The sequence below is a fragment of the Daucus carota genome, chromosome 2, assembly GCF_001625215.2.
Source record: "Daucus carota subsp. sativus chromosome 2, DH1 v3.0, whole genome shotgun sequence".
In the NCBI taxonomy this organism is placed as follows: Eukaryota; Viridiplantae; Streptophyta; class Magnoliopsida; order Apiales; family Apiaceae; genus Daucus; species Daucus carota.
This window is the reverse complement of record NC_030382.2, coordinates 36,277,881-36,291,593: the sequence shown is the minus strand read 5'-3', so window position 1 is coordinate 36,291,593 and position 13,713 is coordinate 36,277,881. Positions and strand designations below refer to the sequence as shown.

Genomic DNA, 13,713 nt, shown 5'->3' with positions numbered 1-13,713 from the left:
AAGAAGGGTTAACGGTGCTCCTCTTCTTCGTGTTGCATCTACAGAATTAGAGCTAAAAAAACAGTCTTAGGATGAAAATATCAGTCTGGCTTGCTTCCTCTTATGGATTTTCTTAGAGATTTCTGTCATTCGAACTTATCTGTTAGAACTTTACATGTTAACGTCGCCAGATTACTTTCTGAGATTGTTTGATGGGTAGATATCAACAACAAAAGTAAAGTGGTCGATTGATCAAGTGGTTTAGTTTTCTAAGAGAGATTCTCAAATGTCAAATTTTCTTGACCATCGAATTTTATTTGCATAACAATATGCAGTGTACTTCACCATATAAAATAGATAAAGTTTACTTTTGTACATTTATTCCAAGTCCACCATAGACGGATGAAGATCATTCTGGACCCGCTATCAACACTGATCACCGAAGAACATTGTGCATAGTTTAGATTTTAGGTTATATTATTGGCATGAAATCTTTGCATTGGTATAGATATAGCATGCTGAGTGGAAAGTGTTTGCTAAAGAGATTGCAATAAAAGTGGGGTAGGCAAGAACAGAGTCTTGAAGACCATTCTTTTCCAGAAAAGATTCAGTGCTCTCAAATCATGCACCAAAAGCTTCTTCATTCCTTTTCAGATAATATCAGAAAGATAATTGCACTTCATACTGAGTGCTGATGGTAGTAAAACTCCTCCTAGCCACTGCCTGGTTCGAATGAAATTCTACCCTCGACTGGCAAAGTTGGTCATCTAACATTATAATCGGAAAAAATCATAGTTTTTTTTGGCAAAGTTTCTGGAGACACTTACTATAATGGCTCGCGATGACGGTTCTTTAAGAAAGATATAATGGTTAGGGCAAGCAGGCTTGGGGGCAACTGCATTCTGCTTTTGATTGATTGCTTGGGTTCCTTATGCAAAGTAACTATCTTTTTTTTTAGTGGATGTCTATAATTTCAATCCATTGTCACTTTCTAGTGTAGGAATCTTTTTCTCATTGGACCGAAAAATTGCTCTTCAGTCTCTCCCCGAGCCATGCCTGAGAAAACCAAATCAAACACGCCCATGCTATCCGCTCGTTGAGAGAGGGTTTTGGGACGGTAAGATGTACGCAAATCATATCATACTTCTACTCCTATTAGTGGAGGCAAATACTTGTTCTGTAGTATACAACAAACTAAAGAATCCTGCATAATGTATATATTAATACACATAAGAAACTAAATAAAATTTCTATTACTTGCTTAAAACTGCTACTATATGGACTGCTATCGCATAGAGATTACACTGATACCTTAAACACCATCTTAAAAATAACAAAATGAAGTACAAATAATTTAGTACTATCATAACTATAAGAAATGGAGTACAAATAATGTAGTTCTTCAGACCACAGGCAAAGCTGTATCAGAGAATATATAACTTTTCCTCTGATTGGTACACGTGAACGGTCGATTTTGGCCTTCTTTCTCCTTTCTGCACTATAAATAGGCTCATGACTTAACTTAACAAGTCACCAGAGAAGTAAGAGCGATTAATACAGAGTCCAGCACAATCTTATAATCCTAATCAGCCTCTTTACTCTCCATTCGAAAATGTCTTGCTGTGGAGGAAACTGTGGTTGCGGTGCTGGCTGCAAGTGCGGCAATGGCTGTGGAGGGTAAGCTGTCAATCTTTTATTTTCTTGATACAGTCTAATGCAAAAATTAATATAATCACACATTCCTAAACCCTTTACTTAGAAATTAGCATTATTCAGATGTTTCACAAATTTCTGTGACAAATAATGGCATAAATTATATAATTGCTAGTTATAAATGTTTTTTTCCTTAAATCACAGATGCGGAATGTACCCTGATGTGGAGAAGAACACAAATGCAACCATCATTGAGGGAGTTGCACCAACAAACACGTACGAATTATGTGTTTCGTTACTGAGAAATGCATAGTTATAGTAGCCATTTTTAAAATTTTAGTAACTTATTTAAATTTACCATTGCAGGTTCTCTCAGGGTTCAGAGGTGATCTTTGCAGCTGAAGGAGGGCATGCCTGCAAGTGCGGATCAAACTGCACCTGTAATCCGTGCAAATGTTAACGATGCAATGCAACTGAGTACCTAACAAAGCAGCTAGTGTTTCTCCATATGTTGTACTATAATAATGCCGCAGCCTATGTATTATATGCAGTTCCAGTCTTGGATGTGTTTAATATTTTTAGGCTGCTAGATCTATTTGTGTTTTTCCATTATAATTCCGCTCTCTGCTTTGTGGTACTGTAACAGTCTCAAGGTTTATTCATCTGTATGATGATACTAATGGCATGAAAATTTAAGTAAGCTTGTGTCTGCTATTTCACTAGTAAATTTGTTTTACTTTACTTGCTGTTGCTTTGATCAGTTATCTGGTCACCTTCTAATTGGCTAATCGAGTACATGAACTTGAAGCTTTAAGAACTACCACATAAAAAGGGAAAAACAGTATTAACTTTGGACCATAGTTGAAACGATAGCAACGGATGATATACACCACTGGTTGCGCTAGTTTAGACAAGGCTGAAGGCTCCAGAAAGGAAAAGAAACTTTTCCCTAGTAAAACCACTGAAAATTTCAAATCTTTCTTTTGGCAGAAAGATGTAGCAAAGCACATTTTCTGTAAATAAAACAAATGGTGAATGCCACAAAAATTAATGACTTTATAAGGTTGGTTCTTCATATTTGGCTAACTTCTTTATGGTGTTGAAGGCCATGTCCAGTTGATTGGGGAACCAGGCCAAACTAATTGAAAGCATATGTTTGTCGTCCTGTTAACGTTAAGACAACATATTTTAAGCAACACTTGTTTCCATGAACTTATCTAGTTTTTATCTGATGATGGTTGATTGAAAGAGAAATGGACTAGAAAACAAGAATATAATATAACAAGTAACAGAGTAGAGTTAAAGTTTCATACCAACATGCTACATCTTACAACTAATCCACCCATAATTTAATTTACTTGATAATATTAAAGGTTTAAGGAATCAAAGATTCATCGGCTTTAAGGTAGTAAGAAGCCCATCACTTTCATGTATCCGTAAGAACAATGTGATTCACACACGTGTACGGTGGATAGCCTTACATGATCTGCTCTTGCGGTATAAGTAGGAGGGTTATGAGTGTATAATTTCACCAAGAACTCAAAGCCTTCTCAGAGCTTACAATACAAACCTATAATATTTATATTTACTTCATATTATTTACAGAAAATGTCTAGCTGCGGATCAAATTGTAACTGTGGTTCTGACTGCAAATGTGGCAGCAATGGAGGGTAAACTTTCACTATTTTATGCACTTTAAAAAAGTAAAGTCAATATAGGTTATGTAGTGATTGCCCTTGAAATTCTTAATAACATAGATCATAAATAATCTTATGACCTACATCTAGGCCATTTTTGTTTTACCTTAAATTTTTTTGCTTACTAGACCTAAACAGGAAGTAACTATGGATATTTTGAATACTTGCAGATGCAGCATGCACCTTGACATAGAGAACTCCTCAGCTGCCACGACAATCGTTGTTGGAGTTGCACCTATGAAGACGTAGGATTATATATGTCATCTCATATAGTAACTTTACTTTGAATTAGCACCAGAATTTTCGAGTGTAAAATATAATTAAAATTACGGTATGTGTTGCAGTACTTTCGATGGAGCTGAGAAGAGCTTTGGAGAAGGAGGAAATACCTGCAAGTGTGGATCAAACTGCACTTGTGATACATGCAACTGTTGAACATTGTCATGCATGACAAAGGGTAGCAGCATATAACTGGCAGATTGTGTTTTCTATACCGTATGAATGTTGGCAAATAAGACAGCCACGGACGTCTAGGAAAATCTTGTATTCTTAGACATCTTAGGCAACTTGTGTACTTGTGTTGTTCTGATCTCTGCTATATGTTGGTATCAAGATTTGCTTTGTGGATAAATGGCTGTGAAATTCTGTTATTTTTATTCTTGATGCTCATGTCTAGTTTCATTACACATAAAAGGGTTGTTTCTGAATTCAGATGCTAGTAACAAAATTAGGTCCTCAGTGCAGAGAATGGATGCACAAGGTGATTAACAATAAACGATTGGCATATAAAGGGTAAAACTGGAGGCAATTATAAGATTCTTAAGCAAAGCACGTACAATTTCAGTGTTCAGTTGTGATATATAATAATGGATATGACTAAAGAACCAAATAACTATAAGGGGTGTTTACCAGAAACTTCTTAAAGATTCAACCAAGTAGATTCATGACATCTATGTTTGGATTCTTAGAAGATTAGTCTTTTATACAGGAATCTTAAACAATATGAATTAGAGTTTGCAGAACTCTCACTTGATACTGTTGAAATGAAAAATGAGTTAGATAAATGGTGATGTTAATATTTTAGAATCATCGTAGGGTCTTTTGTGTTTTATGTTTAATATTTTGAATGTTGAATATACCTCCGTCTTTTTAAAAAAATTATATTAATATATTTAGTGTCATATCGTATTCTATAATTTTATAATTGTCAATCCATCCTATACTTATAAAATTACTTTTCAATATTACTGTCATTGTACCGGTACCCGTCTCCGTGCAACATTGGCCAGAATGAAGTGTTTTCTGAGGTGGAACCGTCCCTTTCTTTTCCTTCAGATTGCATAACATATCACTTGAAAGATGAGGTTCTTAATAGTTGATGGATCCATAGATAAAAATAAATTAACTGGACACAATTTTACTTCTATGAAACAAATTTATTTTTGTTTCAAAATTCACAAGATCAATATGTTTAATAAAGTGTAGATATTATATTAGTAAAAAAAAAAAAAGAAACAGGATTTCAAATGAGAAGAGTATTAAACATGATGTATGATCAAGTTCTCCTTCTAACATTCTGAAATTTTAGTAGAGACGTGTAAGAATAATCTATTAGGGAAATTTATCACTCAGCACTCACCAGTCACTCTTATGTTATCTCTTTAACTTTATATATCAGTTTCTGATGATTTTGTCACAAACCTATTTGTTACTACTAAAATTTGTTTAGTCTAACATAATCTCAGTGATTCGTATATTTCTTTTTTTCTCTGTACTGCCAGCAATAATCATGCAATTGTTACTATTAATCCGATATGAATAATACTCCAACATAAAAGTTTAAATTTCATGCAACTGGGAATGTAGATTGTAGGATGTATCAGCAGTCTGAAAACAGTACTTTTCTGTAATAAAACCTCAGTTTTTTCGCTTAAAAAAAATCTAAGAAAGTTTACTGATAGGCCATTTTAAGAAATATTATATGTTTCAGCTTCGACCTCTTAGCTCTTACTACCAAATGCAGAGAGTTTCAGATAGTTAAAAGGAAGGGTTTGATAGGTACTGTCAAAGTCTACAAGGCTGATTCTTCTTATAAGCCGGCTAAGTATGATATCCTGTTCGTCCTGATAACCAATTACAGAGTAGTCCTTTGTTATCATAAATCTCTCTAGTTTTTATCTAGTGATGGCTGATTGAAAGGAAAATGCTTGAGAAACAAGTGTATAAGATTACAAGTATCATAGCTACAGTTGAATATTTCACATCAGTAACATACAACTAATCCACCACTAAGTTAATATACTTGTTAAAACGAGTCGTTTAAGGAATCAAATATTCTTTAGCTATTAGGTAGGAAGGAGTTAAAATTTTCATATATACCCAGGTGAAAGGGGATTCATACACGTGTACGGTGGGCAGCATCATACAATCTCTTCTCTTGCACTATATATAGAAGGGCAATGTGTAAATGATTTCACAGAAAATTCAGAGTCTGCTCTGCATTGCACAATATTTAAATATTATATAAGAAAAATGTCGAGCTGTGGATCAAATTGTAGCTGTGGTTCTGACTGCAAATGCGGCAGCAATGGAGGGTAAACCTCTCACAAGTTATAATACCTTGCACTTGAATAACTCAAATCACCAAAAAGAGAGTTCATGACTAATCTGATATTATACATCCAAGTTTTTTGAGCTATACCATTATAATTTACATTTTTTTCATCCCTAAGAACATATTTCAAATTGCAGATGCAGCATGCACGTTGACATAGAGAACTCCGCTGCTGCCACAATCATTGCTGGAGTTGCACCTTTGAAGATGTATGATTATTAATTTTTCATTTCATATGATAACTTTACTTAGATTCCCTGACATTTAGATATTTAGTATGGATTAGCACACAAATAAAAGAACATAAAATAATCTTAGGTACTGTATATGTTACAGCAATTTTGATGGAGCTGAGCAGAGCTTTGGAGCAGAAGGAGGAAATGCCTGCAAATGTGGATCAAGCTGCACTTGTGATCCATGCAACTGTTGATCGCCATCATTCATGATGAGCTGTACCAACATATATATATTTAGCAGCTTGTGCCTTTTTATTGTGTATGAAAATTGAAAAATAAGACAGCCACCAGAACATCTCGGAAAATCTAGAATTTTCTGATGTCTCAGGCAACTTGTGTGCTTATGCTGTTCCACACTCTGCTATATGTTGGTACAAGGAATTATTACTTTCGGTTCTCTTCTTGTTATCTTGGATTTGTAGGTCGAGATTTAAAAGGGCGGTTTCTGGATTTAGATCCTATTGTCAAAATTTGAGAACGAAGTGCAGAATGAATGGATAAGAAGTGATTAACATAAAAAAAATGGCATACTACGTGTAAAATCAGAGACAACTATTCGATATCTAAACAAAAGAATTTGAATTTTATATTTTCAAGCCTTATCTTTGATAATACAGAGGAACTGAATAATTAGAATAGGCGTTAATTTGCCTAATAATCACAAACTTCACAAAAAAATATAAAAGATTCAGCAGGTGGTTGATCATAACAGCTTCCATTAGTAAAAAACGATACAGTTCATGCTGCAGTACTTACGATGGAGCTAAGAAGAGCTTCGGAGAAGGAGGAAATGCCTGCAAGTGTGGATCAAGCTGCACTTGTGATCCATGCAACTGTTGATCAGTGTCATGCATTACGAAGGGTTTCAGTATATATATAACAGATTGTGTTTTTTTTTACAGTATGAATGTTTGCAAATATGTTAGCCACCAGACGTCTAGGAAATCTTGTAGTTTTTTATGTCTTGAGTAACTTGTCTACCAAAATCTTTTTAAAGATTCAAACCAAGTTAAGTCTGCATTCGATCATATTCATATAGTACATAATGATCTTGTTGTGACGAGGTGCTTAATGAGGTGGAAACGTCTCTTTCTTTTCCTTCAGGTAGCATAACATATCATTTGAAAGATGAGGTTCTCAACAGTCGATTGATCCCTAGAAAAATTAACTGGGCAAAACTTTGCTTCCATGAAACAATTTGTTTTTTGTCTCCAAATTCGACAAGATCATTATGTTAAGCGTTGACATTATACATAGGAATCAATATATACAACTTTTTATATTTGCTATCTTTCTTTTGCAAAAATGCTTAATTCCAATTTCTTTTTGCAAGAACAAGTATGATATTCATAACCAAGTATTTTTAGGCGGCAATATTGTATAGAGAACCATACGTATACAATATATGATCCAATTAAGAGCTCTTCCTAACACTTTAGTTTTTAAGAATACGGGTAAATTAACATGGTATAGAGGTCACGAGTTTACTTACCAAAAACAAAAAATGGGCTTTCCACTGAGCAGAGTGTTAAACATAATATATGATTCATCCAAGTCCTCCTAATACTTAGTTTCAGTAGAGACATATAAGAATCAACAAATCAAAGAAATTTATCACTCAGACACTCACTAGTCACTCTTATGTTCTCTCTGTAACTTTATAGATCAGTTCATGATGACTTGTCATAAACCTTTTTGTTACTAACAAAATTTGTTTATTCTAACCTCTCATGATTTTTATATTTCTTCCATTTTTTGTATGGTTTTACTCTGTACTGTCAAATATAGGGGGCATTTGCATGAAGGTTGGGAATGGGAATCAGGAATGAGAACGGAGGGTATGGGAATGGGGGTTAACAGGAATGGGAATGGTATGAAGGTGAGGTTCAAACTTCAACCTCTTACTACCAGCAGTAGAGAGTTCTCAGCTAGTTGAAAGCAAGGGTTTGATAGGTAAAAGTTTACTGGGCTGATTCTTATTATCAGACGGCTAAGTTTTGTATTCTGTTCCTTCTGATAACCATTTACCAAATGTAATTATCTAAAGAAGCACTTTGTTATCATAAATCTATCTAGTTTTTATCTTGTGATGGTTGATTGAAAGGGAAATGAATTTGAGAACAATAGTTTCATAAAAGTAACATACAACTAATCCAGCACTAAGTTAATTGACTTCTGAAAATGAAAGGTTTAAGGAATCAAACATTCTCAAGCTTTTAGGTAGGAAGAAGTTAATCATTTTCATATATACCCAAGTAAGGGGTGATTCATACACGTGTACGGTGGATAGAATCTTAAAATCTCTTCTCTTGCTCTATAAATAGCAGGGTGATGAGTAAATGATTTCACCAGAACTTTAAAGCCTTCTCTGAAGTGTACAATACCTAAACATTATATAAAGAAAATGTCTAGCTGTGGATCAAATTGTAGCTGTGGTTCTGACTGCAAATGCGGCAGCAATGGGGGGTAAACCTCTCACAATACCTTGCACTTGAATAACTAAAATCACAAAAAAGAGAGTGATATAGTTATTTTCCTTGAAATTCTCATTAACATGAATCATAACTAATCTATTCTAACTTCTTCATCCTTTAGAGGTAGTAACCAAATGTGTCAAATTGCAGATGCAGCATGCACCTTGACATAGAGAATTCTGTAGCTGCTACAATCATTGCTGGAGTTGCACCTATGAAGACGTATGTTTGATATCGTTCCATCTTGTATAATAACTTTACTTAGATCTTCTTGCATTTAATTTATATTAGCACACTAATATAGGAACATAAAATAACTTTGTTGTTATATGTTACAGCAGCTTTGATGGAGCTGAGAAGAGCTTTGGAGCAGAAGGAGGAAATGCCTGCAAATGTGGATCAAGCTGCACTTGTGATCCATGCAGCTGTTGATTTCCATCAATCATGATGAACTGTACCAACATATATATATATATATATATATATATATATATATATATATATATATATATATATAGCAGCTTGTGGCTTTAATTCTGTATTAAAATTGAAAAATAAGACAACCACCAGAACATCTCAGAAAATCTAGAACTTCTGATGTCTCAGGCAACTTGTGTACTTGTGCTGTTCCACACTCTGCTATATGTTGGTATAAGGAATTATTACTTTGGATTCTCTAATTGTTATCTTGAATTTGTATGTCGAGTTTTTGTCACACATGGAAGGGTGGGTTTTGATCCTAGTGCCAAAATTTGGGAACGAAGCGCAGAATGAATGGATGCAGAAGGTGATTAACACTAAACAAATGCAGGATGAAGCCAGCAAATATCCATAAGGGGGCCAAAAAAATTTCTTTGACACTAAAATTTTTCGTTAACACAATAAAATATTCAATATAAAATAAATACAAAAATACTAGTAAAAAAATTTATAGTAAAGTTTTGCGTTCTTTTAAATCAAGATATCAAATATATAATTGTGTCAACTAAAATATTTAGCTATTTATCTTCAAATATATATAAGTATAAAATGATCGGAAAACTCATCATAATAACTCTAAGTTATACTGTAATCTTTAATTAGCAATTAATACACATTAAATGAAATTATATTATGAATAGAAGCAAGTAAAATTTTAACAATACCTCAAAAACTACATATTATGTCTATTAACCTTACAAAAACAACATATGATTATTTAGAAAATGACAAGTTACAGTTTAAACAAGTAAAAATGTTACTTGGATGATGAAATTTGAATTGACGATGAGTAAAATCAATATTAATATTAATATTAATTAAAAAACTGATAATACACGAGGACTAAATCTATTTTACGATAATGAGAAGTGAGGTATAAGTTTCTCAGACCTCCCCCAAAGATTCTTGTTTTTTTAAAAAAACTATATTGATGTTTAACTTTATCACATATTACATTCTACATTTTTTTTTTTAAATAGTATAATTGTATGTATATCCATATTTTTATTTATTTATATTTTTAAATTTGGTCTAATACATGAATTAGAGAAATCTAAGAATTAAAACGTTATTTTACAATGTTAAATATTTATTAGGAGCGAACAGATATTTTTTTTAGGGGGGCTAAATTTTTATTTTTATATAAATATGTAGATAAAATATAATTTTTTTCAAAATTATATAACACAAATTATAACATTATGGGGGGCCATGGCCCCTTCTGGCCCCTGTGTAGCTTCGTCCCTGAACAAATGGCATGTTATGTGTGAAACCGGATAATTTCTTAGACTACTCGGTAAAAGCATTAAAAAACTCAATTTTCAAGCGATATCTTTGACACGACAGTTGAACTAAATAATTAGAAGGGTGTGTTTATAAGATTAATAATCAGAACCTTTTAAAAAAGATTTCACCAGGTGTTTGATCATGACAGCTTTTCATTTGTAACAACCCGTAAGCTTCATACTGCAGTACTTAAGGATTAGGAACATGTGTTGATCATCTCACTTTGTTGCAGGAAGGGTTATGAAGGGCCGCGATGATATTTAAAAAAGAGCAGAAGATAGGCCTTTTTAACCCAAACAAAAACAATAAGCATTAAGCTATACAACAGAGGCTGCGAAAACATTATCTAACCAAGTAAATCTAGCAAGCTAGCCATGTATCGCTATAAAACGACAACATTTAAGGAACAAGAGGAAGTGTTAAGGCTGATTATGATCTTATTCAATTATGTATAGAGTACATAAGGATGTTGTTGGGATGAAGAGCTTCCTGATGGTGAATCAGCTGTTTCTTTTCCAACAAGTAGCGTAGAATATAACTTGATAAATGAGGTTCTTTACAGATCCATAAATATTATAGCTGATCTAATATTTGATTCTATTGAGCAATTTATATTTGCTTAAAAAATTGATAAATAAATTCTTGAACAAAGTGTGGGTATCATAGTACAAAAATTAGTTGAAGAGAGATCACCATATGTTCTACTTGACAATTTTCTGTTTGAAGAATTTCTTTGTTATACATTAAGAAAATTGTATAATTCCATAAAATTTACTTCCGCCCAACATACAGGCTACTCAAACTCAACATACAGGTTTCTCTTTGAGTTTTTTTATTGAAGAATATGCTCAAAACTATTTTTAATATCTGTTCTGTTAGTTTGTTATGTTATTTTGTCTGTGTCTGGCTACTGGTATGGACCATCTGCTGTTTCCTTTTGTTGTCATTTGAGGTTGTTATTTGAGCTGTTAAAACTATTTGCCTGATAGCTAGATGCTAAGTGCTATAAGGCTTTTTGTTATCTCCCATATATGGTCAGGACAAGATTTATTAAAAGCAGACTTCTTTTTCTCACATATCTTGTTTCTCTCACTGCTTGCTCTGGTTCTTGGTTTGATTCCTACTGAAACTTTATGTTCATAGTTGTCAACATGGTATCAGAGCCATACTGAATCAGAGCTTGATTTCTTCCTTTCTTTCTTGCTATTTTTTATCTCTCTTCTACACATTTGAAATCTGTCCTTTCTTCCTGAATAGAATATGGCTCAAAATAGAGTCAGCTATCAAGATCTCACAAACCCTCTTTTCTTACACCCGTCTGATAATGCTTGTTCTATCCAAGTAGATAAGCTACAAGGAAGCTCTGACTATAGAGCATGGAGGAGATCCATGGAGATAAATCTCTCTTCTAAAAGAAAGCTTGGGTTCATCAATGGCACAGTTTCCATTCCCACATATGATGATTTGAAGGCTGAGTTGTGGGAGACCTGTAACAACATGGTGATAGCCTGGATTACAGGTAATGTTTCTTCCACAATTAAACAGTCCATCATGTACATGACCTCTGCTAAAGACATTTGGGTCAATTTAGAAAAACGTTTTGCCTTAACCAACGGTTCAAGAAAATACAAACTTTGTAAAGATTTGTATTCTTTAAAACAAAGTTCATCATCTATCACTGAGTATTACACTTCTCTGAAATCTGTTTGGGAGGAGCTCGACTCTATGAATATGTTGCCTTCTGTGTCAAATCCATCACCTGATGTCGTCAAACTTCTAGAAACTATTAATACACAGAAGGAGGAGTTGAGGTTATTTCAGTTCCTTAATGGTTTGAATGAAGTGTTTAATACACAAAGAAGCAACTTGCTTATGCTTACACCCCTCCCAACTGTGGAAACTGCATGTGCTACTCTTGAACAAGAAGAAGCACAAAGAGCAGTTCTCAATTATTCACCTGCAAATGAAGTCCTTGCTATGTATGGTGGTAAAACACACCCTGAAAACGCTACTGCTTGCGCTGTTTGCGGAGTCAAAGGGCACTCTAGTGACAAATGTTGGCAAGTGATTGGATATCCCAGATGGCATCCAAAAAATACTAAATACAATCCTGCTGTTAAATCAAAAAACTTTAGTGTTAACCCAAACACTAGATGGTCTGGCCAACCTAAACCAAAAATGGCTGCTGCTGTTCGTAGTAGCCACACATTTGAATTCAATCCAAGTACATCTGGTCTCCTCTTCACACCACAACAGTTAGAGCAATTGGCTAAACTTGTGCCGCAACTCCAGAATAGCCAAGTGAAAGATTCGGATACTGATGAAGAAATAGATCACCATTTTTCTGGAATGATTACTTGTAACACAGCTCAAGGTTCACCAACAGAATGGATAATAGACTCAGGGGCTTCAGACCATATGACTCCTCATCTGTCTAATCTGATCAACTCTAGAGAGTTCAAGCTTAATCAAACAATTAACTTGCCAACTGGAGCAACTGTGGCCATCACACACTCAGGAACAGTGTGTTTGAAGGCAGATTTGATACTCAAGAATGTTCTGTGTGTTCCCGGGTTTAAACACAACCTTCTTTCAGTCCAAAAACTCATAAAAGATGGTGACTATGAAGTGCAGTTCTTCTCAAATCACTGCACTATCGTGGACAGTAAGACTCGTCAACTGAAAGGCTTAGGCAAGGCAAGGAATGGACTCTATTACTTGGATGCTGTTGTGCAATCTGTTGCTATCATATCTGCATCTGCACTATCATCCGGTAATCCTCCAACTAATCATGTGCCTTCTGTTCATATATCAAAGAATCTGGCTTTGTGGCATCATAGGCTAGGACATGCATCTTTAGCTAAACTTAAACATATTCCTTGTGTTAAATCATACACTCATGATACCTCTCAAATGTGCATCACATGCCCTATGTCTAAGTTTGCTAAATTGCCATTCAATGATAGTTTGTCACATGCTTCGGTTCCCTTTGAGTTAATTCATATAGACATATGGGTAGGGGTGTACACGGTTCGGGTTGGGCGGGTTAAAGAAATTTAACAACCCAACCCAATTAAATCGGGTTTTTAAATTCTCAACCCAAATCATAAAAATTATATTCATAACCCAAACCAATTTGTATTACTTCGGTTCGGATCGGTTCGGATCGGTTTGATCGGGTTATGAAATATAAAATAATTCGTTTCCATGATCTAGCAAAACCAAATTTCCGACACATTAAAAGATAAAACTTTAACTGAATGTACTACAGCAAGGTGAAATACCCAGTGTAT

The 13,713-nt window shown here is 34.2% G+C and overlaps 3 protein-coding genes across 4 annotated transcripts; all 3 read left to right on the top strand.

The window, feature by feature from the left end:
* Positions 1-1,494: 1,494 nt before the first annotated feature.
* On the top strand, positions 1,495-6,587 carry LOC108205616 (uncharacterized). Its single transcript, XM_017375594.2, has 6 exons — positions 1,495-1,656; positions 1,837-1,908; positions 1,999-2,090; positions 5,713-5,923; positions 6,081-6,152; positions 6,280-6,587. Exons 1-6 carry the CDS (start codon positions 1,592-1,594, stop codon positions 6,371-6,373), a joined length of 606 nt encoding a protein of 201 aa, XP_017231083.2. The 5' UTR covers positions 1,495-1,591; the 3' UTR covers positions 6,374-6,587.
* On the top strand, positions 3,143-3,960 carry LOC108205617 (metallothionein-like protein 1). Its single transcript, XM_017375595.2, has 3 exons — positions 3,143-3,302; positions 3,500-3,574; positions 3,674-3,960. Exons 1-3 carry the CDS (start codon positions 3,241-3,243, stop codon positions 3,762-3,764), a joined length of 228 nt encoding a protein of 75 aa, XP_017231084.1. The 5' UTR covers positions 3,143-3,240; the 3' UTR covers positions 3,765-3,960.
* A 1,906-nt stretch (positions 6,588-8,493) lies between the features above and the next one.
* Positions 8,494-9,333, top strand: LOC108205619 (metallothionein-like protein 1). 2 transcript variants are annotated; one of them, XM_064087307.1, is made up of 3 exons: positions 8,494-8,645; positions 8,804-8,875; positions 8,995-9,333. In XM_064087307.1, exons 1-3 carry the CDS (start codon positions 8,584-8,586, stop codon positions 9,083-9,085), a joined length of 225 nt encoding a protein of 74 aa, XP_063943377.1. In that variant the 5' UTR covers positions 8,494-8,583; the 3' UTR covers positions 9,086-9,333. The 2 variants fall into 2 exon arrangements, with proteins under 2 accessions (XP_063943377.1, XP_017231087.1); XM_017375598.2 differs by having other exon boundaries at positions 8,992-9,333.
* Positions 9,334-13,713: the final 4,380 nt, after the last annotated feature.